This window comes from Henckelia pumila, unplaced genomic scaffold, assembly GCF_033568475.1.
Source record: "Henckelia pumila isolate YLH828 unplaced genomic scaffold, ASM3356847v2 CTG_461:::fragment_3, whole genome shotgun sequence".
Taxonomy (NCBI): Eukaryota; Viridiplantae; Streptophyta; class Magnoliopsida; order Lamiales; family Gesneriaceae; genus Henckelia; species Henckelia pumila.
Genome location: NW_027331831.1, coordinates 13,046,003 through 13,069,722, shown reverse-complemented (window position 1 = coordinate 13,069,722; position 23,720 = coordinate 13,046,003). Strand labels below are relative to the sequence as shown.

Genomic DNA, 23,720 nt, shown 5'->3' with positions numbered 1-23,720 from the left:
TTTTAGTATCCATTATCTCACTTTTTTTTTAGTGATTTATTAGGATTTTTAATAGATAAGGGTAGAATTGATATTTTTAAATAAAATTTTCTCTCTCTAAGGAGTATAAAATAAGTTTTAATGAATTAAGTATTAAAATGTAAAATGAAAATAGGTTTGGGTATGAATTTATAATTTACCGGTCATCCTATTGCAAAGTACCTAATTTGTGGAGTAATTAATTTTTATTCAACTCAAATCAATGGACTTTGATAAATTATAGAAATAATCAAATAGTCACATCATAGTAGAATGTAGACAACCCCAATCAAGTTGAATACGATGACAAATTTAATGCTTGAATTCTACTTAAAATATATTCAGCTTGATTCAAAGCTGATTTTTTTTTTTGTTTGTGTTCAATTCGAATTAGAGCTCGGGTTTAAGTTCAGCAGCTCGAAATATTTAAATTTCAAATTATTGATCGAAAACAAATACTCGTTATATTAAAAATATTTATCGAACAATATCATTTGAGCTCAAGTTCAGCTTGAAAAAATATTCGAATGTGTTCGAGTTTAATTCAAACTTGATAAATCCGAACATAAATCAAATAATTTTCGAATGGACTCGTTTACATACTTGGTCACGCACTATCCATAATCCACCGAAAGAAATAAACTTTGGCCGGGTCTGGTCAGCAGCACCAAACATTGGAAGTCCCTCCCGAATATTTTTTTATATAAATAAATAAATAAATAAATTATATATATATATATATATATATATATATATATATATATATATATGTATTACAAAAGTCTCCCCAAACGACGCGCATTTGGAATAAGAGTCTTCTTCTCCAGCAATTGTCTTCATCACTTCACTTCTAAGGCAGAGAGGTAGGTAATCATGTTTTAAGCTGTTTAATCTTTTATCTTTGTCGATTATTATGATTTCCAGGATTTCATTGTCTGTGGTGTGATATTAATTTCGTTATAAATTGCTTTTTTCCCAAGTTATCGATCCATTACTCGTTCAGGTAGGATTGACCTTTTCAATTGGTTGCAGTGCGTTTGTTTACGTTTATATTGTTGGTGTTTTTTTATTTGAGATATCCATTTGATTGCTTGAATTGAAATGCATGTTATGTGAATTGAATTCGTTCGCTTTTGCGAGTTATGTTGCAGTTTTTCTATAATTTTGTTGGTATTTGAATCGAACTGGCTGCACGAGTCATGCGTTTGTTCTCGTGTGTCATTATGAGTGTAGAATTCAAATTTGATCGGCTGATAAGATCAATGGAACAGTTCATATTCGTAGCAGGGTTTTTGGGCTTTGACTGTATTGTTTTTATCATTAGCACTTGAAGAACTCGGGATTGGTTGGGGATTTTTGGAGAGTGTGTTGAAAGCATGAGTGACAATTTGATGGATAAAGTCAGCGCCTTGGGCGAGCGCTTGAAGATTGGAGGAAACGAGATGGGACAGAAGATTAGTGCCGGTATGAGCTCGATGAGTTTCAAGATGAAGGAGTTATTCCAAGGACCAAACCAAGCAGACAAGCTTGTTGAGGAAGCCACGGCTGAAACTTTGGACGGGCCTGATTGGGCCACCAATCTTGAGCTCTGTGACATGATAAACCACGAGAGGATCAGTAGCACTGAATTGATAAGGGGAATAAAGAAAAGAATCTTGTTTAATAGCCCTAGGGTTCAGTTTTTAGCTCTGGTGTTGCTTGAAACTGTTGTGAAGAATTGTGAAAAGGCATTCTCAGAGGTTGCCTCCGAGAGGGTGCTGGATGAGATGGTGAAGCTGGTTGATGACCCCCAAACTGTGGTCAACAACAGGAATAAGGCTCTTCTGCTGATAGAATCATGGGGCGAATCTTCAAACGAGTTGCGTTATTTGCCTGTTTATGAAGAGACCTACAAGGTACATTTGCAGTTCAAGAGTGCGTTGAGTTGGAGAAGCCAACTTAGTAAACTAATGGTTTTTTTAAGAAAATGTTCTCTTAAAAAATATATTGTTGGTTACTTTTGTTTTTATAATCACTTTCTACCTAAAATTTATTAAAATAGAACTACATCTCAAGCTTGATATTTCATGTCCATGATTTGAGATTCTTGTGGGATGAATATTTGCAACTTAACTAGATATTCATTTTCCTCAAGTAATTTTTCCTTACTGTCCCATTACTATCCGGATTGTTGTTATATGAATTCTTTTACCTGTTCATTTTGCTATATATAAGGTTTTTGAGTTGTTAATCGCGTATCAATGGATGGTCGCTATGATAAAATTCTTTTGAATTGTAATTGATGGAGTAGTAATAGATAGTAGTACACTGATTTCTTATAGAACTATAGGCAACTGGAACAATTCTTGGAAGGATGGTCGACGAAGTTGTGTTTTGGACCAATATAGTTGTTGGACACTTTCTTTAGCCATTTGTGTAGTGAACTTACAAATTCATGTGAAAGCAAGCCATAACATGCTTTGTCTCGGCATCACTTGTGCATAAGAGAAGAGACTGTGTGGTGTGTACTTCTATTTTGTCTAAGACTAATCTTCCTTCCAACTCAGAGTTTGAAATCTAGAGGGATACGATTTCCTGGCCGTGATGATGAGAGTCTGGCTCCTATATTTACTCCTCCAAGATCCGTGACAACCTCAGAGTCAAATGTTAGTCTTGCACAACATCTCCATCAGAATATTCCAGCTCAAAGCTTTTCAGCAGAACAAACTAAGGAGGCATTTGATGTGGCTCGAAACAGTTTAGAGCTTCTCGGCACTGTATTGTCTTCTTCTCCACAGCAAGATGCTCTGCAGGTACTGTTACTGAGTTATGACTGACATCAAACTTTTAAATTTAGCCGTGTAAGAAACTCTTTATACTCCATTATTGCTTTCTTTTGTATACATACTGTTGATTTGTGACAATGGGGTAAGAACATGTTCATTTGTTATTGCTTTAAAGGTAAAGCTTGGTTTGTGTATTCTAGATTGGTTATTTGGTAGCAATTTTATGGTCGATAGGAGAGGAACTGAATCAGCTACTGTTGTCTTCTTTTTCTTAGTTTGATTTTACATTCAACTTGGATTGCAGGATGACCTGACCATCATGCTATTACAACAATGTCATGAATCCCAGTACACTGTTCAAAGAATCATCGAGACAGCTGGAGAGAATGAGGCCTTGCTGTTTGAAGCACTGAACGTGAATGATGAGATTCAAAAGGTTCTATCCAAGTACGAAGACATGAAAAAACCATTAGCGGTGGCACAGGAACCCGAGCCTGCTATGATTCCAGTCGCTGTCGAGCCTGATGACTCTCCACTTGGAGGGAAAGAAACTCTTATCAGGAAACCATCTGGTACTCCACGTGGAAACCATCAAGAACGGAACAATGACGAGATGCTGGACGATCTTGATGAGATGATTTTTGGTAAGAAAAATGGTGGTACATCGGTACAAACACAGGACAGGAAGAAACAGCATCCATCCGAAGATGATCTCATTTCTTTTTGATTGCAACGAGTACATGGTTGATATTTAGAAGTGCTCCCTTCTTTCGTTTCGATTCTTGGAACATAGCGAAGGGAAACAACAGAATATGATTTTTTAATTTTATGAAATTTGGATTCAATTTTTACATTTGTGAATGAATCAAGTTTGGAATTGGATTTCGTAGTGGAGTGTTCGCGGCCTTTGGGTTAAGATTATTCTCATACTGTTGAATTCATTACAATTTACAAATGGCGGGGATTTACAAATTTAAAATCTCACTTGATTCAAAACAAATGAAATTGAGTTTTTTTATGAAAGGTTTGTTTAATCAAGGCACATACATAACTTAAAAATTTTATAATATACAAGAATTGAAACAACTACAGTATCAAAGATCAGTAATTTAATTTTTTTCTACCAAATTGCAAAAAAATTTAATTCAAAAACTTGATGAAATGTAAGGGCAACATGTATTTATATCCTTGTGAAAAGTTATAAAATGAATAATAGTACTAAATTTTTAGATCACAAGTAGAATGTTGATACATCCTATTTATATTTTATTACGAGAGTTTATAATATTACGTTAGAATATTTATTATTTGTATAATGCATATAATATCTTGGGGTTAGTTTAAATAATAATTTTAACAAAAAAATTCGTATGACATTGTTTTGTAAAACAAATCTCTTAATCGACTCGATCCATAAAAAAATATTATTTCTTTGTCAAAAATATTGATTTTTACTTTGAGTATGAGCTGAGTCGACCTGTTGTGTAGGGACGGAGCCAAAAAATTCAATTAAGGGAGGTGAAAATAATTTTTTATCGGACGAAGAGAGCGTCGTTTGTAAATCACTGATCCGTGTAGAAGGAAAAATCTCAAAAGCCACCAGCCAAGAACAAAAACCGAGGTCTGTTACGATCTGCAAACATTATATATCAACTCATTCCAAAGAGGTTGATGTTTTTCAAGTTGCTATCCTACTGATTTTGTGCTCTTCAATTTTGTTTTTCTGTATAGTAGGGTTTGGATTTGGGACAAACTTGAAGAAGAAAATTTTCAATTTGGGTTCGGTTATAATTTGACGAGATGAAGATGTTGGTTTTTGGTTTTTTTTTTTTTAATGTGTATCTAACGACATAGATCAAATGGAGAACATATATGAAACATTTAGAACCGTATACAAATGCAATCACCTATGCATTATCGACCCAACTGAATCGTCTCTGGTTGTGACGCCTTGTCACAACTTACTCTAATTTCAATTGCAATTCCATTTTACTCGAACAAAATATAGTTAAATTTATAACGAGAGACATGCGAATAATTCTTTTTTCTTTTTGTTTTTTGTGGAAATTATAGGATTTTCCTAATTGGTTAGTGAAGCTTCTAACACAAGGTCTTATGCTTCTTTAATAACTAGTATTTCGTTACCTGCATTGCATGCTCGTATATTTCGTTTTTTTAACGAAGAAAATAAATCATAAATTGTAAAATTAAAAAATAATAAAAATATAACGTTTTTCTAAACAAATATTCACAAAAAAATATATATATCTTATAAATTGAGTGTCATTTTTTAAAATAAAATAATATCAAAAGGCATAAAATGAGCTTTTAATGGCTAAAAAAAACCGAATAAATGATTATTCTGTTGCCCAATAATTTTGGATTTATTAAAAATTAAGTTATGAGATAATAATAATTTCAAATCAAGTTTCATCGATTAATTGAAAGTTTAGGGTCTCTATTTTAATAATATAATATAATAATAATGTACAGTAAGATATTACAAGTTTTACTAAAAAAAAAAAAACTTTAAAGTAATCCAGTTTTCAATAATAATCATAAAATGATCAATAACAGTAACCTCAATTTTATTTTACTACGGGAAAGTTGAAAAAAGCCAATCATAATATAATCATAATGTTCGAAACGGCGGTGTCCCATTGATTCAGCCACCGGGAAATGGCCGGCAGACACCACTCCGCCTCCACCTCCGCCTCTTCCTCCGGCGGAGTCAAATCCCGTCGATCTCCATTTCTCTACTTCTCGATCTCTCTGCTTCTTCTCTCCCTCCTCTTCTACATCTTCACCTCCTTGTCCTCCCCATCATCCACTGTCTCACACGATACACTCTACGTCGCTCCAAACCCTATCGCCGACTATTCATTCGTTTCCTCACTTCAAAAGTTCCTGGATAACTCGAAATCCTCTACGCCTCCCGATGACACTGTCAGTGGCAATGTCACAGAACAGCAACTCAAGATTTTTGATGATTTGGTTGCGCTTAACGAGGAAAAAAGGCTATATGGAGGTGAAAATCGGTTCTATCCGTTGTCTCCACCTCTCAAGGTTTACGTCTACGATATGCCCTCGAAATTCACCTACGATTTACTCCGCTTGTTTCAAAGTACTTACAAAGACACTACTACGCTCACTTCTAATGGAAGCCCCGTCCATCGATTGATCGAGCAAGTGAGTGCACGTCATTTTATATAGCTGCGAAAAGCTTGGAATGTGTGTAAGAAACATTAACGGTTAAATAAAATTAGATCTTTATTAGTTTAATTTCCGATCTATAGCTCCAAACGTGCGATGAGTATTTTTGGTTCTCTCTGGTTTGCTGTATGCTGTGTGAGTGTGTTTTTTTTATTTGATTTTTATTTTTTTGTCATCGTAGCATTCTGTTGATTACTGGCTGTGGGCGGATTTGATAGCACCGGAGTCGGAAAGGTTATTGAAGAATGTCGTGAGAGTTCATAAACAGGAGGAGGCTGACTTGTTCTACATTCCGTTTTTCACGACGATTAGCTTTTTCTTGCTTGAGAAGCAACAGTGCAAAGCACTTTACAGGGTGTGAGTGTGTTTCTGATAAGTGCAAATTTTGGCGAAAATCACGCAACAAGTTTCCAAATGTCTCGTTCTTTACATTTTTGTTAGATTTGCATGGACATGGATCATGCTAGAGCTCTTTTGATGTTTCGTTATTTCATGTGTTTTCATTGGTTCATACCTGTCATTGATCATGAACTATAAAAAAAGCTTTCTATAGTGAGATTCATCTCTAGGATGAAACTGAGGAGCTCATTTGTGTCATCGTGTTGTGATACGTTTGTTTTTTGTTAACTCCCCTGCGAATGGGTGATGTCAATAATGCTGCTTGCTCTGGCTTCTTAAGTTGAGGCCACCATATGCCTTAAGCTCTGTGGAAGAAAGTTATGACATTCTGGATGACCAAAATTTTCAGCAGTTGTTGCATGCGATAATGACAAAAAGTTTGTTCACCAAGTGCCAGAACTTTTTCTTAACTACAATGCTTTTTATTGTATGTATCTTGAATCTAACAGTTGGAAATGTCTTTGTAATAACGTGGATGTGAAATGGGTTAAGGGGTCTAAGGAACAATTTTTTCCTTTTCCATGCACTTCATGTTTTAGCTCTCAGGTTACAGATCAAGAACATTATCAGAATAATTTATGAACGTATAGCAGTTGTGATATCGTCTAGAAATTTAAATAGTCTATCTGTCCATGTAGGAAGCTCTGAAGTGGGTAACAGAACAACCAGCTTGGAAGAGATCTGAGGGTAGAGATCACATCCTTCCAGTTCATCATCCCTGGTCATTTAAATCTGTTCGAAAGTTTATGAAGAATGCAATCTGGCTCCTTCCTGACATGGATTCAACAGGAAATTGGTGATAATCTGCCTGAAGCTTAGCATTGTCCCAAATATGTTATGTAGATTTGTGGGTGCGTTTGTGTGACTGTTTCTGGCATTGCAGGTATAAACCAGGACAAGTTTACCTTGAGAAAGACGTGATACTTCCATATGTTCCCAATGTTGATGTGTGTGATTCAAAATGTTTGTCAGATGCAAAGAGAACAACACTTCTGTTTTTCCGTGGGAGGCTGAAAAGAAATGCTGTGAGCTCTGCTTTACATCCACACTAGTGACTTTTTTGAGTTGTCTGGGTCTTCATGTTGGAAGCCGTTCGGCAAAGTATATAGGCATTTTTGATGGGGAGACTGGAGACCGACATGAGGGGTTTAGCAAGGAATATTGCGTTGAATTAATGTGTTGTTTCTTATTTTGATTCCAGGGTGGGAAAATTCGCGCTAAACTTGTAACAGAACTCACTGGCGCTAATGACGTGATCATAGAGGAGGGTACTGCAGGAGAGGGAGGAAAAGCTGCAGCTCAGATTGGCATGCAGAAGTATAATTCAGTTGCAGTGATACATTTGCTTAGTCATTAAGCCTGCAAAACTGAATCATCTGATGTATGCATTTCTTTCTATCGACCAGGTCTACCTTTTGCCTTAATCCAGCAGGTGACACTCCTTCATCTGCTAGGTTGTTTGATGCAATTGTCAGTGGGTGCATCCCTGTTATTGTTAGTGATGAACTGGAGCTTCCCTTTGAAGGAATTCTTGACTATCGCAAGGTATATACCTTTTTTATGGAGGTCTGACTGTACAAGTTATCTACTCTCTCACGTATACGTCTTGGTATCAATGTATAGACCTGAGTTGGCATTCGTTTTCAACACATTTTATGCACTCACTAGGTAATTTGACAAAGTTGTTTATGGGGAGTTTTGTAAGATGTAAAGTTAATTCCATGGGGATAAACCGTATGAACCATGTGATATTCTGATCAGTGATAAAATACAGTTATTAGTTTTTGCTTGATTAGTGAAGTTGATGTTTCTGTGACAGATAGCCGTATTCGTCGATTCTAGCGATGTGATGCAGCCTGGATGGCTCTTATCATTTTTAAGAAGCATTCCTTCAACACAAATTACAGAGATGCAAATAAATCTAGCCAAGGTATGTGCATGTGCATTTCATGATCGCATGCTGTCTGTGATTCTTATTTCGACTTTGTGTAATCTCAACCTGATTGCCCTTTATATAAAGAATCAACCTTAATAATTGTACAAATATTTTTCTAGAGATTAGATTTTTAGATTTCGTTGGTTTAAAAAATGATGACACTGATTATTTTTCGCTGAAAATTTTTAGATTTCGTTGGTTTCAAAAATGATGACACTGATTATTTTTCACTTGTTTCAGTACTCGAAGCATTTTTTATACGCCCATCCGGCACTGCCAATGGGTCCGGAAGACTTGGTTTGGAGAATGGTTTGTCACTCTGTCATTGATTTCCATAAATATATCACCAGTTTGCGTATATGTTGTTTTTGATCTGTGCAATTTCAGTACCTGTTGAAAAAATTAGGATAATGAAATAGAAAAACATGGTCTTGCTGCTGAAGCTGTGCAAATGTTGAACAAAAAAGAACAGTGACTCCAAATGTTTAATCATCTTTTCTGAAAATGTGTCCACATTGAGTGAATTTGTAGCAGTTTTTAGGCTCACTCACTTGAAGTGTATCGTTCGTCTAAGATATTATCCTTTTCTACAGATTGCCGGTAAGTTGCTAAACATCAAGCTTCACGTGCGAAGATCCCAGCGTGTAGTGAAAGGATCTAGAAGCCTATGTACTTGTGACTGCAGGCATCCCAATATTACTAGCAGCACGATCCCTTTCTCCTAGTTGCCATTACAGATACTTCCTGAAATCTCTAATTCTTTTTTCCTTTTCGCCTTTTGCTTATCCCTGATACTAGCTTCTTGTTTTGTGTTATTGTTTGTCACCCTTGTGTCATTTTCACTTGTTACTTTTGAATTAGGATATTAGACCTCATTCTTTTTGGACAGATTTGAAAGAACGCTTTCATTTATTAGAAGTGCAAGGTGCTCTAGGCTCGTAAGCATTGTACCGCTCAAGCACAAGATAGATGCAATCTGGTTGCACTCTTTATTGAAGTGCTGTAAATAATGGTATCACATATGCTATATGTACTATGCGAATTATTAAAGAACATTAAAATAAATTTCATTATCATATAGGCTAAACTAGATGTTCATTATCTTACATTTCGTTGCTGACTTCCTATTTTAACATTCAAGACGCGTTTAAAAGTGGCCTTGAACCGTAAAGCACACCGAGACTTGGGCTTTATGGTTAATGCCCGAGCTTCATTCAAAGACTATGCCTTACCTTGTGTCGAGATGCAAAGGCAGAGCCTCTACGAATCTTGAGCCTTGGACCTTGGTGTACACCTTGTAAGTTGAGGGCCTTTTATTTTTACGACAAAACTTGGCAATAGGGAGAAATTTAGTTTATATTGCGACAGCTAAAGGTTCAAACGGTGACAGACCTCTCTGAACTTGGGAAAACGACAACAATCTAAACTAACATGAAAAACGTGGTTAATAAATGCTACCTAGACAGTTTGGCAGACTTCACATTGTCACCACATGTGAAGGAAGGTGAGTTTAATTATATGTGTTGTGTTGGTTGTGTGCAATGGGACTTTAGGTTTGGTGGTTGTGTGTGTACAAAGGGCTTTTGGGTTTGGTGGTTCCCAACAGAAACTCCTATTGTGTATTGTGTTCATGCAAGAGGTATGAGCATTGCAAGTAAGTTGTTACGGCAGCAACAATGCATGTTCAAGCTAATTTTAGTGATCTCTTAATATAATTATCATCATCTATAATAAAGCCAAATGTACCAAATCTCCAATCTCTAACAATAATCTATCAATCCCAAGAAAATAGAAACGCTCTGTTTCTTAGCGGAATCGGCGACTCTGGCTATGATGCTGCTTGTTCAAGTTATACTGTTATCAATCTCGTCTATATCAGCAGCTGCAACAGATTTTCCTTCAAGAAACCAAGATATTGTTGTAGCAATGGAAGAGATGCAGAAAGCCAACTACTTCACGTTTGTCACCCTCATGAACATGGCCCCTTCTGACCTATTTCAGTCCAATATTACTTTCTTCGTGCCTAACGATCGGATCTTGTCCAGAACCAATATACCTGAAACATCCCTTGTTGATCTGTTGCTCCGTCAATCCATCCCGTCGCCTCTGCTTTTTGAGCACCTCGAGCATTTCCCAACGGGATCCATGATCCCAACGTCGAGGCCCGGTTTTGTTTTCAAGGTTAACAACGACGGGAGGGAGAGGTTTTATCTCAACAATGTGAGAATCATTAGTCCTAACGTATGCACCAAAGGGTCTTCAATAAGATGCCATGGTGTAGATGGAGTGGCGCAACCTACTTCGCTACCCCCTCCGTCGAATACGCAGCCGTTACTCTCTTGCCCGAATAGCACGGGCCATCCGGTGGTGTCAGTGTCGGCCCCTCCACCGCCATTTCCAGTCGTGGTGGTAGACGCACAACCACCGTCTGCTCCTACATCTAGTTCTTCCAAGGCATGCAATGTTGGAAATTCGTTTGATTTGTTAATGACATTGCTCATGTTGATGGTGGGAACATTGCTGGTTTGTAGAGTTTAATTAGCATAGGATATTAATAATTGCACAATTATTAATGGCAATTAACAATTAATTGCGCAATTAACAAAATGACTATTATGATCCTAATTTTAATTGCAATTGTATATCATCAACTCTTGATTCCCCAATTGAATTAGGTGAGTGCAACAAAAGTGAAACTCCAAAGAATTCTTTACCTCAAAATTAAATTTGTCTCGGTTCGTTCCTATCTTAAATAAGCTTGTTTCGCGATGACGTCTACATGGGATTCGGACAAATCCACTTGGAACACAAGGACAAAACAAAATTAAGATATCGCTTATCTATGTGATTGCATGGAAATAGCCTCGTTATCAAAGAGTAGAGGATGACAAGTTCCTTCTGAGATTTTTTAGGTCTGACATGAACACAAAAAAATAGTGTCTTTAAAGTTTAACATTTCGAAAAATATAAGTGTCAGAATTCTAGAATAAAATAAAAGATAGGCAAAATATATCATCCAAAACAATATGACAGTCTATCCAAAGTTCCAAACAACATATGAATTTTATGTTTTAAATCAAAACATAGTCATTTGAATATTGTTGGCCTAACAATTTTGAAAGTAAAAATATGGATTAAGTTTGTATGGTCAGGTTCTCAACTACTTTTTTTTTTATTTTATTTTATCGATAACGTCGTCACACGTTTATTCTTTCTTACTAACATAGTTTATCGGATATTATTTTTGATGGGCTTCAACTTGAAAAAAAACAAATTTCGACAGATGCAACTTCTGATGTACACAAAATTTATGTAGCCAAGTGTTAGCAAATCACTTGAAATGGATCGATAGACAAAAATCGAGCGATAACGAGTTTTATCGTCGTAAAATAGAGGAGGGTTAGTTATCTTTGGTGTGCACTCGAGTCAGAGTCGAGCTTGAATATAATACTACTCAAGCTCGACTCGATATTAATTTTGTAAGTTCAAACTCGATTGAGTATTAAATTTCAAGCTCAAATACAACACAAAATATCGAGTTACACAAATTCGAGTTTGAAAAGCTCAAAAGTGTTAGTACATAATTTTATGTTTTAAATTATATATATTATTATGTATTATTTTTAAAAATAAAAATATATAATTACTTGAGTAGCTTACTGGACTTGAGTGAAGGATCGAGTTACTCGAACTCGACCTGAAATTGGTCAAACCAAGCTCCAATCGAGTCCGCTCATGGATAATTTGACTCGCTTGCACCTTTAAGTTCCGCTGTTAGCTATTTTAGCATATACTATATATGTAAAATACTCTGCTTGGCTTTCACAATTTTCCTATCTAGAAAGGGAAAATCAATATGAAAAATGGAAATCAGCAAAACTATTAACTATAACATGAGTCGAGAAAAGAAACCATTTAAACCGAAGCAAATACTATCAAAATTTACGGTTATGTTCAGTAAAAAAAAAAATACGGTTTGGTACGTTTGTTTTATTTACAGTTCGTTATGTTTGTTCTACTTTTAACAATTTAAGGCACCGTTTGGTTTGAGTGATAGGATAAGTAATTCATAGATAATTAATATAATGTAAATTAAAAATAAATAAAAAAAAAATAGTTAATACATTATTTGATTTGATGGATAGATTATAATTTATTTGATTTAATTGATGTAAAATTATTAATTAATAAATAGATAAATAATATGACGAAAATTAGGCGAAATTGATTGGGATAAGTTATACACAGATTAATAATACATCAAACCAAACAATGTCTTAATAAATACCCTTTTAAATGAATCACATTATGTTCATTGTAATTAAGAAGTTAATAAATCTGAAAAAATTCTCTGGACAATTTAAAATTTAGTTTATCAATGATTCCTATAAGTACCTTGTCTTTAATACCCACATATGAGTGGTAAGCTTAAAGGCAAAAACTTCTATGAGACGATTTTAATGGTCATTTTTATGAGACGAGTCTTTTATATGGGTTATCCATTAAAAAGTATTGCAATTTATGCTAAAAGTATTACTTATTATTATAAATATGGGTAGGATTGATCCGTCTCACGGATGAGACCGTCTCATAGGAGTGCTACTCAAGCTTAAATTACTATTAACCTTCGTTTAATTTATAATATTCCTTAGTTCTCTTATTTTCCCTTCTATACCATTCGTTATGCATGTCTTTCAAACTATCGCTAATTGATAATTAATCCTTGTTTACTAGTCGGATATATTCATGTCATATCGGATCCTCGATGCTAAGCTATGCTGCATCAGGAGTTTTAATTTCTATCATAGATTCGTCTTTGAGACAGCCGAAATATATTACGATGAACTTGACCCCAAAATAGTTGAGAACCACTTTGAACCTAATGTGTTTAATTGGTATAGAGTAAATAATATGACGAAAATAAGGCGAAATTGATTGGAATAAGTTATACACAGATTAATAATACATCAAACCAAACAATGCCTTAATAAATACCCTTTTAAATGAATCACATTATGTTCATTGTAATTAAAAAGTTAATAAATTTGAAAAAATTCTCTGGACAATTTAAAATTTAGTTTATCAATGATTCCTATAAGTACCTTGTCTTTAATACCCACATATGAGTGGTAAGCTTAAAGGCAAAAACTCCTATGAGATGGTCTCAATGGTCATTTTTATGAGACGGGTCTTTTATATGTGTTATCCATTAAAAAATATTACAATTTATGCTAAAAGTATTACTTATTATTATAAATATGGGTAGGATTGATCCGTCTCACGGATGAGACCGTCTCATAGGAGTGCTACTCAAGCTTAAATTACTATTAACCTTCGTTTAATTTATAATATTCCTTAGTTCTCTTATTTTCCCTTCTATACCATTCGTTTATGCATGTCTTTCAAACTATCGCTAATTGATAATTAATCCTTGTTTACTAGTCGGATATATTCATGTCATATCGGATCCCCGATGCTAAGCTATGCTGCATCAGGAGTTTTAATTTCTATCATAGATCCGTCTTTGAGACAGCCGAAATATATTACGATGAACTTGACCCCAAAATAGTTGAGAACCACTTTGAACCTAATGTGTTTAATTGGTATAGAGTAAAATTCCCTTTGTTTCACTCTTAAATCATAGCTGACGGTGTACAAAAGAACAATTATTTTCTTGTTAAATGTCACATTTATATGAGAATTAATACCATATTTCTTGCCATCTATGTTTAATTTGTGTCTCGTGTTACAGGTCAAATTTCTCGTGTGTCGTCTCTATATCCATACTTGCACTCACCTCGTTGGCTCCATCACGCTAATACACCTACCAAACAATTATTATTAAGTTAAATTTATTAACCCCACCTATTTGTATTATCACATACATTCTTCTATATACATACATATACATCTTATTTGTCTCATTCTATCAATGTATGAACGGATTTGTTCTAAAATTTTGGATGTAATAAATCCCATTTTTCACCTTTTCCAATACATTAACCCCAAGTTAACTCGTCAATCGTCATATATTATTTAGCTAATTACGACACAGCTTGACATGATGTATGAGATATATTAAATATCGATCAATTACCCATCTTTCTTTTTTCCAAGATCAAGTTCTAAACACAATTGTATTTCAATATATTAAATGAACATTTTCCATTACACGAGCGAGGCGGTAGTGGCACCGGTACCATGGAACTAACCCAATGAATGAACGTGGTCTGAATTATGTTAAGCCATATGTTTACAAATATATATATATATATATATATATATATATATATATATATATATATATATGGCATCGTTTGGTTTGAGTGATAGGATAAGTAATCCATAGATAATTAATATAATGTAAAGTAAAAATAAATAAGAAAAAAAATAGTTAATACATTATTTGATTTGATGGATAGATTATAATTTATTTGATTTAATTGATGTAAAATTATTAATTAATAAATAGATAAATAATATGACAAAAATAAGACGAAATTGATTAGGATAAGTTATACACAGATAATAATACATCAAACCAAACAATGCCTTAATAAATACCCTTTTAAATGAATCACATTATGTTCATTGTAATTAAGAAGTTAATAAATCTGGAAAAATTCTCTGGACAATTTAAAATTTAGTTTATCAATGATTCCTATAAGTACCTTGTCTTTAATACCCACATATGAGTGGTAAGCTTAAAGGCAAAACTCCTATGAGACGGTTTCAATGGTCATTTTTATGAGACGGGTCTTTTTTATATGGGTTATCCATTAAAAAGTATTACAATTTATGCTAAAAGTATTACTTATTATTATAAATATGGGTAGGATTGATCCGTCTCACGGATGAGACCGTCTCATAGGAGTGCTACTCAAGCTTAAATTACTATTAACCTTCGTTTAATTTATAATATTCCTTAGTTTTCTTATTTTCCCTTCTATACCATTCGTTTATTTGTACACACACGATGTGTGTGACGAGAAATTATTCTTGTAAAATGTTCAGTTATGAGAAGAACATTTTATTCTGTGTTTGTATACTTAAGATTGATTTCGAAGACGAAATCTCTTAAGTGGGAAAGAATTTAATAGCTCGATTCTATTTTACAAGGTTAAGTGATCTATTTATGATAAAAATGGATAAAACATGATCAAGGGATTTTGATTATATCAAACGTACCAAGAAATCAGATTCAGAATGTTCAAAAGTGATATAAGGGCTTATTTGGGCTCGGGTGGTTCGAAAGGTCCGAACCCAAGTCTTGTAGAGATCGGATGGTTCGAAGAGATCGGAAGGGGCGAAGGAGTTAGGAGGCTACGACGAGTTTGAAAGTTCGAACGTGATCGGAGCTTTCGATCGGAGTTAGACCATGCGCATTTGTGACATGTCATTGACGTTTCAACACGTAGCTGCATGAATGGTGTGACACCCAGAGCCAAAAAGTCCTAGGGCGGTACATAGGGATGACAATTTCCTCCGAACCCGATGGGGAACCCGATATCCGACCCGAACGGAGGAGGGTATGAAGGCATTTTTTGGACCCGATTAAATAAATGGGTAAATGGGTATGGGAATCTCGTAAATGGGGATGGAGGAGGATGTAGTGGTATCCTACCCATACCCGACCCGATATCCGATTATATATATATATATATATATATATACATACATACACATATTAATTTATATTAAATAAATGCTAATTTAATTTTTTTTTGTTGAATTATGTTAGTTGGATGAAATAATGAAAATTATTAATATAAAACTAATGCTATTTTTTAGAAGTTTTATTTTTTATATAAGTCTTTGGTTGTAAATTTTCTTCGGTGTTTTATTTTTTTATTATCTTAAAAATTTTGATATAAAAATCTAGTAAATAATTATAGTTTTATCAAATAATTAAAATTTTAAAAAAATTATTTTTATGGAGTATATACAATAAATGGGTATATGGGTAGGGTATGGATATCCGATCATCCGACGGATTCGGGGATGAAGATTGTAACGCCCAGAAATTCGGCACGTAAATCCGCATGCATAACTAGGGGATTTAATAATTTTAAAATAATGTGAAAATGTGTTAAATTAATTTTATATGTTATTATGTGAATTATGTGATTTATTGGCATGTTTTAAATATTGGTTCGGCATTGAAATCGGTATGATGTGATTTATGAATTTATTTGAGAAAGTTTATTTTATGATCGCGTAGGCGGGGCCGTGGACGGACGAGATGTTATTTTCACCCAAATTCTTTTATGAATTTTTAGGAGCTTTAAAATATTATTTTAAGGTATTTTGTCAAGAAAATTTTAGTATTTAATAATATATTTATTTAAGAATTTATTTTTAGCCAAAATAAGTCATTTTAATGACTTTTATTGATCTTTAAAAATCCTTTAATTCTATATTTCGTGATTTACTATTATATATCAGATTAGTAGATATTTTTTAAAAAGTTAAAAATCTTATATTTATGTTATATTATCTACTTAGTTTAATTAGTGTAATTTAATTTATTCTAACCTAAAAACCCACCTTCCCTCACGTTTTTACTCTCCTAGCCGCCATCAAATAATTATGCTTTTCCCTCATCACGACACACACATCTCAGAAGGTTTTCCGAAGATTTAAACAAGCTTTTGAAGGTCGTTCATCCACGTGATCCTCCTACGCATCGACATCGGGTTTTTGGGATTTAAAACTTCACAAGGCATGTTTGATTTCCATTCTTGAACACCATTTAGATTATATTAAACTATTTTTTTTAAAAGATGAATGATGAGATTATGCGCATGTGTTTCAGATTAATTTGAATGACATTCTTCATGGCTCATGCTTGTTTTCACGTTTTATGCATGTCCCGATTTCTGCATGTTTTTGTCCATGATATGTTCGGGTCTGCTGCACCTGGGTTCGGGGTCCTAACTAGAGTCCCTAGGGTCGGTATAGTGGGGTGGTTTGTTCATGGAGAAGGCTGGAACCAGGGTTGGGCGTGAGAACTCTTCTTCGGTTCGGCGAATTTCCCGCAGCGGCTTGATTTTGAGTTGGGGGGCTTCGGTGGGTTCAAGCAGGGTCTTGGCTTGAGCCAAGCCTGGTCCTAAAGTTGCGCCTGGACCCTGGGGTGGTCCAGGTGTCGGAGCTCCGGCCGGTGCTGGCCGGAGCCGGTCAAAAAAAGGGAAGGGTTGTGACCTGCGCATCGAAGCAAGGAATGAGAGGATCGGGCAGTTCATGCTGAGTTTTGGCTTGAGTCTGGCCTAGTCCTAAGGTCGTGTCTGGGTTCTGGGGAGGTTCAGGGGTTGGAGCTCCGGCCAAGGGTGGCCGGAGCTGGACGGCCGAAGGCATGCAGCAAGAACTGCTCACGGCCGAGGGTTAATGAAGATGGGTGATGGTGTGTGCATGTCGTACGTACTGTTGGGAATTATAAGTGGGCCGTGGGTTTGGGTTGTTCTTGGGCCGGGCTTGGGTCCTTGGATCCGGGTCCGGTTCGGGTCTAAAATGATGGGTCAAATAATTTTAGTCCGGGTCTAGATTTTTATTATTTAGGCTCGGGTGTTTTTTATTTTAATTAAATAAGAGATTAATTAACAATTAATGGGTTTGGGCTTGATTAATTAATTAATTGGACTAGTTTAACGGGATTAAATAATTAATGAAGTGAGCCCACTAATTTGTCATGGGCCGTGTGATCCATGAGAACTATTGGGCCAGGTTGTGTCGGGTTTAGTAATTTTATCGTTTAATTTATAAGTTAATGGTTAGTTAATAATTTTATTAATTTAATTTTAAGTTAATTAGTTAAGGGGCCTAAATTATGTTGTTACTGAGCCCATTAGTTTCTCATGGGCCTGGGGCCCATGAAGCTTAATGGGCCAGGTCAGGTTGGGCTTTTGGGTTTTTGAGCCAGTCTAGGAAATTTTGAGTTAAGTCTAGTGGTCAGCAGCTCGAACAAGTCCTTGGAAAAATAAATGTCCGTAAATATATATTTAATTCATGCATGCATTTTTATTAGATATATAAGTATTATTTTTAAGAAAATAAATTAAATATATATTTACGGGCGAATTTTCATGAAAATAAAGAAATATATGAGAATTTTTATGTTCATGCATCATTAAGAATTTTTTATGATAAGTTTAATTGCATGTTAAGAAAAATATATTTTTATGGAAGTTGAAGTGAAGGTGAAAAGTGATGTGGTTGGAGGCCGGGATACTTGGGCCCGGTGACCTTCCTAATGATGTATAAGTATGATGAGCTTATGGATCCAGCTGAGAGGGCTGGTGAAGTAGCAGCACAGAGGTGAAAATCCCACCGCCGCGTACGTTGGTTTATAGATTGATCAATCGCTTAGTATGATGCCACCGACATGGATACGACCTGTTGAGAACTAAGAAATGATGAAAAGTATTTAATGAGATTTATTAAATATGATGTTTATGTTTAGCATGATGATGAAGCATTATAATTATTTATTCATGTCTATATGCATATATTTTTAAGATCATGCACATATAATTATATTCACGTATTTTATATGATGTGTGCTTGTGTGTGGTTTCATTTTGTTATATAAGGATAGAACGTGCTGAGCCTCTAGGCTCACTAGATTTAAATGGTGCAGGTGAGCAGATTATTAATGAAGTTAATGTGTTCCCGACTGGCGGCGAGGGCGTATGAGTATCCAGGCGGCTAGTACCCGTGACCATCGCTCAATTATGAATTTTATGTTGAGACTAGAACATTTATTTCCGCATAAGTTTTATTATTATATATATTTAGTATATGCATGGATTTTTGATTTAAGTATTTATTTTCTAAGTTTTCATGAATTTTTGTGAAAGAAATATTATTTAGGAGTTTTATTATGGAATTCTTATAAAATATTATTTAGTATTTAATGTTAGGTATTTATTTTCATGCATGTACTTTTGTTATTATTTATGTTTAATGTGTAGATATATATTAAATTAAGAAAAGTTATTTTTAAGTATTTAATTGCATGCTAGTACTTTTATTGTATTTATTATGTATATGTATTTTAAATTAAGTAAAGTATATTTTTTTTTAGTACGATATATATATGTATGTGCATATATATATATTTATTATTTTATAGTTAGAGAGTTATTTTAAAAATAAAAAAAAAAATTCACTAGAAGTTCTAGGATGTTTCATTTGGTATCAGAGCCAGGTTCCTTGGAGGGTTACTAGCCTGCTACACGGAGCTCAGAAGCCGCACTGCCAGTCTGTAAGTTTTAAGTGTTTTAAATTATGATTTATGCATGGGACACATGAGTTATGTTTTTTTTTTTTTTTTTTATGAAAATGAGAATTTAAAGTTACGACAGTCTTAAAGTCAAAAATATTAGTTATGCATGGCGATTTACGTAAAGAAATATGTGGTGGTACAGAATGCCTCCGAGACCAGTGAACAGACGTGGGGGACCTCCACCTCCACCTCCACAGAATCCTCTTTCAGCATTGGAGCAGGCCAATGCCAATATGATGACTGGGATTACTGCTCTGTTGGAGCAGCAGGCGGCACGTCCGAGGCTTTCACACGATGAGGATGTGGCTGAACGGTTCCAGAAGAAGGGACCCAAGGAGTTTACAGGCACCACTGATCCGCTCATTGCCGAGGGATGGATCCGATCACTAGAGTCTATCTTTGACTACATGGGGATTACAGATGTGGACAGAGTCAAGTGTGCAGTTTATATGATGAGAGGGGATGCAGCCTCGTGGTGGGAAGGCGCTGTTAGAGGCGTGAACCTACCTACTTTGACTTGGATAGAGTTCAGACGTATGTTCTTTGCCAAGTATTTCACTGAGGATGTGCGCAGCCGCATGATCCGGGAGTTCATGAGTCTCCGTCAGGGGGACAAGTCTGTGGTGGAGTACATTACACAGTTCGAGAGGGGGTGTCGCTTCGTACCCCTTATTGCTGACAGTGCACCGGAGAAATTGAGACAGTTTGTTGATGGGCTTAGGGCGGACATCAAGCATGATGTACGCATGTTGGACGTCACCACTTATGAGGCAGCGGTGAGTAGGGCACTACGATCCGAGGAGGGTAGGAAGGATATCTTGAGGGAGCAACAGAGGAAGAGGCAGCTACAAACATCGTACCATGAGTCGTATCCACAGCGGGATGAAAAGAAGCAGTCTACTGGGCCGTCGAAAGGCCCAAGTCCACTGAGACAGCAAGGAGCTATCGTTCCTCGTGCAGAAGCACTACCTCTCTGCCAGAAATGCCAGAAGCCCCATCCAGGACCGTGTATGAGGGGATCAGGCATGTGCTACCATTGCAAGGAACCGGGACACATTATGCTGCATTGTCCCAAGAAGAATGCTGTTGGACGAGTCTTTGTGATGCAGGCAGAGGAAGCAGCACTGGATACTTTGCACGTCACGGGTAATTTAATTTAATGCATTAAATTTGTCATATTTGGATTGCTCTATTGGGAACTATACGAGGAAACTTGTTCTTGCCTAGAGTTCGTTTCAATTTCGAGGACGAAATTCCATTTAAGGGGGAGAGAATTGTAACGCCCAGAAATTCGGCACGTAAATCCGCATGCATAACTAGGGGATTTAATAATTTTAAAATAATGTGAAAATGTGTTAAATTAATTTTATATGTTATTATGTGAATTATGTGATTTATTGGCATGTTTTAAATATTGGTTCGGCATTTAAATCGATATGATGTGATTTATGAATTTATTTGAGAAAGTTTATTTTATGATCGCGTAGGCGGGGCCGTGGACGAACGAGATGTTATTTTCACCCAAATTCTTTTATGAATTTTTAGGAGCTTTAAAATATTATTTTAAGGTATTTTGTCAAGAAAATTTTAGTATTTAATAATATATTTATTTAGTGATTTATTTTTAGCCAAAATAAGTCATTTTAATGACTTTTATTGATCTTTAAAAATCCTTTAATTCTATATTTCGTGATTTACTATTATATATCAGATTAGTAGATATTTTTTAAAAAGTTAAAAATCTTATATTTATGTTATATTATCTACTTAGTTTAATTAGTGTAATTTAATTTATTCTAACCTAAAAACCCACCTTCCCTCACGTTTTTACTCTCCTAGCCGCCATCAAATAATTATGCTTTTCCCTCATCACGACACACACATCTCAAAAGGTTTTCCGAAGATTTAAACAAGCTTTTGAAGGTCGTTCATCCACGTGATCCTCCTACGCATCGACATCGGGTTTTTGGGATTTAAAACTTCACAAGGCATGTTTGATTTCCATTCTTGAACACCATTTAGATTATATTAAACTATTTTTTTTTAAAATATGAATGATGAGATTATGCGCATGTGTTTCAGATTAATTTGAATGACATTCTTCATGGCTCATGCTTGTTTTCACGTTTTATGCATGTCCCGATTTCTGCATGTTTTTGTCCATGATATGTTCGGGTCTGCTGCACCTGGGTTCGGGGTCCTAACTAGAATCCCTAGGGTCGGTATAGTGGGGTGGTTTGTTCATGGAGAAGGCTGGAACCAGGGTTGGGCGTGAGAACTCTTCTTCGGTTCGGCGAATTTCCCGCAGCGGCTTGATTTTGAGTTGGGGGGCTTCGGTGGGTTCAGGCAGGGTCTTGGCTTGAGCCAAGCCTGGTCCTAAAGTTGTGCCTGGACCCTTAAAAGAATCCGTCCTCGAAATCTAGGGAAAACCTCGATAACGTAACATAGACCACTTGTCCAATCCACCAATAGTTTCGGTTCGAAACTTCTGGTCGAATAACCTTCGACAACTCCAAACCTTGCTAAACCTGAAGGGTCTGTTTAATCACTGAACCACGTCAGAACATATACTATATTTAGAATCCGCGCTGATTCTCAACTCGCACACCTTTAACGATCACTCTTGAAATCACTGCCTTTTTATCCGCAATCCTGCTAGAATTGCGTAACACTATTGACTACCGTCAGTTATCCATCGTTATCCACAAATGACACGGCACATTCAATCCAAATTGCTGACTGTATCAGCCACACTGACTACAATTCTTAACGATGAAACTCCTGCTAAGATTGTAACTAGTCATCAGCTATCTCTAGAGACGCAAGAACTCCATTGCTGCCCAACGAGAAAAACAAGATACAACTCATTGTATCTCACTGGTCTAATGCTAACATCGCATCCCTCGATTTTATCGCAAAGCGCTAAACAATCGATCTAGATTCAACTCTTGGTCAAATCCTAGAGATCTCTTTCCAAGAACTCGTCCGAGTTACTCCTTATCACCAAGGATAAAATATTTATTCCCAAAATAATACCTTATGCGAAGAAAAATGCCAACTACCAGCCACCAGCTCGCAAAGCAATCGCATCGCTGCACACCACTCTAACCATCTAAAATCCTCATACCGATTGCGATCAACCTTGATCCGAATCTCGCTATCGTAGATAGAATCTACTCGATCACACTAGTCATCCTGCCACGGATAACAACCAAATCCTGACAATTCCTGGCATCATAGTACGTACCTAGGGATGACAATTTTTCCCGCGGGTTCGGGTCCCCACGGGGAAAACCCGAAACGGGGGCAGGTTCAGGGGAGAGTTTCGGGTTTGGGTTTGGGTTCGGGTTCGGGTTCGGGTTCGGAGATTTTTTTAAAATCCCCGAAGTGTAGTGGGGCGGGTATGGGGATGCTATCCCCATCCCCGAACCCGCCCCGATATCCCCGAAAATAAATAAATAAATAAATAAATAAATAAATAAATAATAATAATAATAATAATAATAATAATAATAATAATAATAATAATAATAATAATAATAATAATAATAATAATAATAATAATAATAATAATAAAGACACACACTCATCATCATATAATAAATTTTTCTTGAATTTATTTAGAATTTCAGCGTATATATGTTAAAGATATTTGAATCATTAAGTTGAATTATTTTATATTTGAGTCTTATAATGTCTCAAATTTTTTATATAAATCTAGAATTTATGAATATTTGTCAAAATAAAAATTTGATTTCTTTTCTTTTTAATTAAGGATGCTTATTCTTTAATTGTCCTAAGATTGAGATTAGCAACCCAAGGTCCTACACTATATTTTGATGATCATTAGGACTTGCCAAACCCAAGACACAATACAACTCCGCAAGATTCCAAGTATCGCTGAACATGCTCCTGATAATTATATCTCTCGCTAAGACGACAACAAATCAAGAGTGAGGTAACCTACCATGATGTCCCACCTAAAATCACCACCAAGTGGACACTTACATAAGTCACGCTTCCCTTATGCCTCAAATAGTCCTGTGCAATCCTTAGCATCTGATATAATTCACTATTGAGAAAAACTCTCATCGCTGGAAAATACTCT

The 23,720-nt window shown here is 35.5% G+C and overlaps 3 protein-coding genes across 7 annotated transcripts; all 3 read left to right on the top strand.

Annotated features, from left to right (window-relative positions):
• Positions 1-794: 794 nt before the first annotated feature.
• On the top strand, positions 795-3,710 carry LOC140871681 (TOM1-like protein 1). Of its 3 annotated transcripts, none has more exons than XM_073274308.1 (4): positions 795-881; positions 1,343-1,913; positions 2,565-2,810; positions 3,088-3,710. In XM_073274308.1, the coding sequence occupies exons 2-4, from the start codon at positions 1,395-1,397 to the stop codon at positions 3,508-3,510; spliced, it is 1,188 nt and encodes a 395-aa protein (XP_073130409.1). In that variant the 5' UTR covers positions 795-881; positions 1,343-1,394; the 3' UTR covers positions 3,511-3,710. The 3 variants fall into 3 exon arrangements, with proteins under 3 accessions (XP_073130409.1, XP_073130410.1, XP_073130411.1); XM_073274309.1 differs by having other exon boundaries at positions 835-881; positions 1,290-1,913; XM_073274310.1 differs by having other exon boundaries at positions 869-885.
• Positions 3,711-5,397: 1,687 nt separating this feature from the next.
• On the top strand, positions 5,398-9,893 carry LOC140871596 (probable arabinosyltransferase ARAD1). Of its 3 annotated transcripts, XR_012147721.1 has the most exons (10): positions 5,398-5,972; positions 6,178-6,351; positions 7,034-7,191; positions 7,279-7,420; positions 7,597-7,712; positions 7,802-7,940; positions 8,215-8,325; positions 8,572-8,640; positions 8,925-9,343; positions 9,473-9,893. XR_012147721.1 is itself a non-coding variant. In XM_073274176.1 (9 exons), exons 1-9 carry the CDS (start codon positions 5,463-5,465, stop codon positions 9,054-9,056), a joined length of 1,551 nt encoding a protein of 516 aa, XP_073130277.1. In that variant the 5' UTR covers positions 5,398-5,462; the 3' UTR covers positions 9,057-9,402. The 3 variants fall into 3 exon arrangements, 2 of the variants coding, with proteins under 2 accessions (XP_073130277.1, XP_073130278.1); XM_073274176.1 differs by lacking the exon at positions 9,473-9,893 and having other exon boundaries at positions 8,925-9,402; XM_073274177.1 differs by lacking the exons at positions 6,178-6,351; positions 9,473-9,893 and having other exon boundaries at positions 8,925-9,402.
• Positions 9,894-10,070: 177 nt separating this feature from the next.
• On the top strand, positions 10,071-10,978 carry LOC140871597 (uncharacterized). Its single transcript, XM_073274178.1, has one exon. It carries the CDS (start codon positions 10,162-10,164, stop codon positions 10,867-10,869), a length of 708 nt encoding a protein of 235 aa, XP_073130279.1. The 5' UTR covers positions 10,071-10,161; the 3' UTR covers positions 10,870-10,978.
• Positions 10,979-23,720: the final 12,742 nt, after the last annotated feature.

Coding starts and splice junctions, on each gene's coding strand:
- LOC140871681 (XM_073274308.1), top strand. CDS start 1,395: ATGAGTGACAATTTGATGGATAAAGTCAGCGCCTTGGGCGAGCGCTTG. Junction 1,914..2,564: donor TTTATGAAGAGACCTACAAG/GTACATTTGCAG, acceptor CTTCCAACTCAG/AGTTTGAAATCTAGAGGGAT. Junction 2,811..3,087: donor CACAGCAAGATGCTCTGCAG/GTACTGTTACTG, acceptor CTTGGATTGCAG/GATGACCTGACCATCATGCT.
- LOC140871596 (XM_073274176.1), top strand. CDS start 5,463: ATGGCCGGCAGACACCACTCCGCCTCCACCTCCGCCTCTTCCTCCGGC. Junction 7,941..8,214: donor GAATTCTTGACTATCGCAAG/GTATATACCTTT, acceptor TTTCTGTGACAG/ATAGCCGTATTCGTCGATTC. Junction 8,326..8,571: donor TGCAAATAAATCTAGCCAAG/GTATGTGCATGT, acceptor CACTTGTTTCAG/TACTCGAAGCATTTTTTATA.
- LOC140871597 (XM_073274178.1), top strand. CDS start 10,162: ATGATGCTGCTTGTTCAAGTTATACTGTTATCAATCTCGTCTATATCA.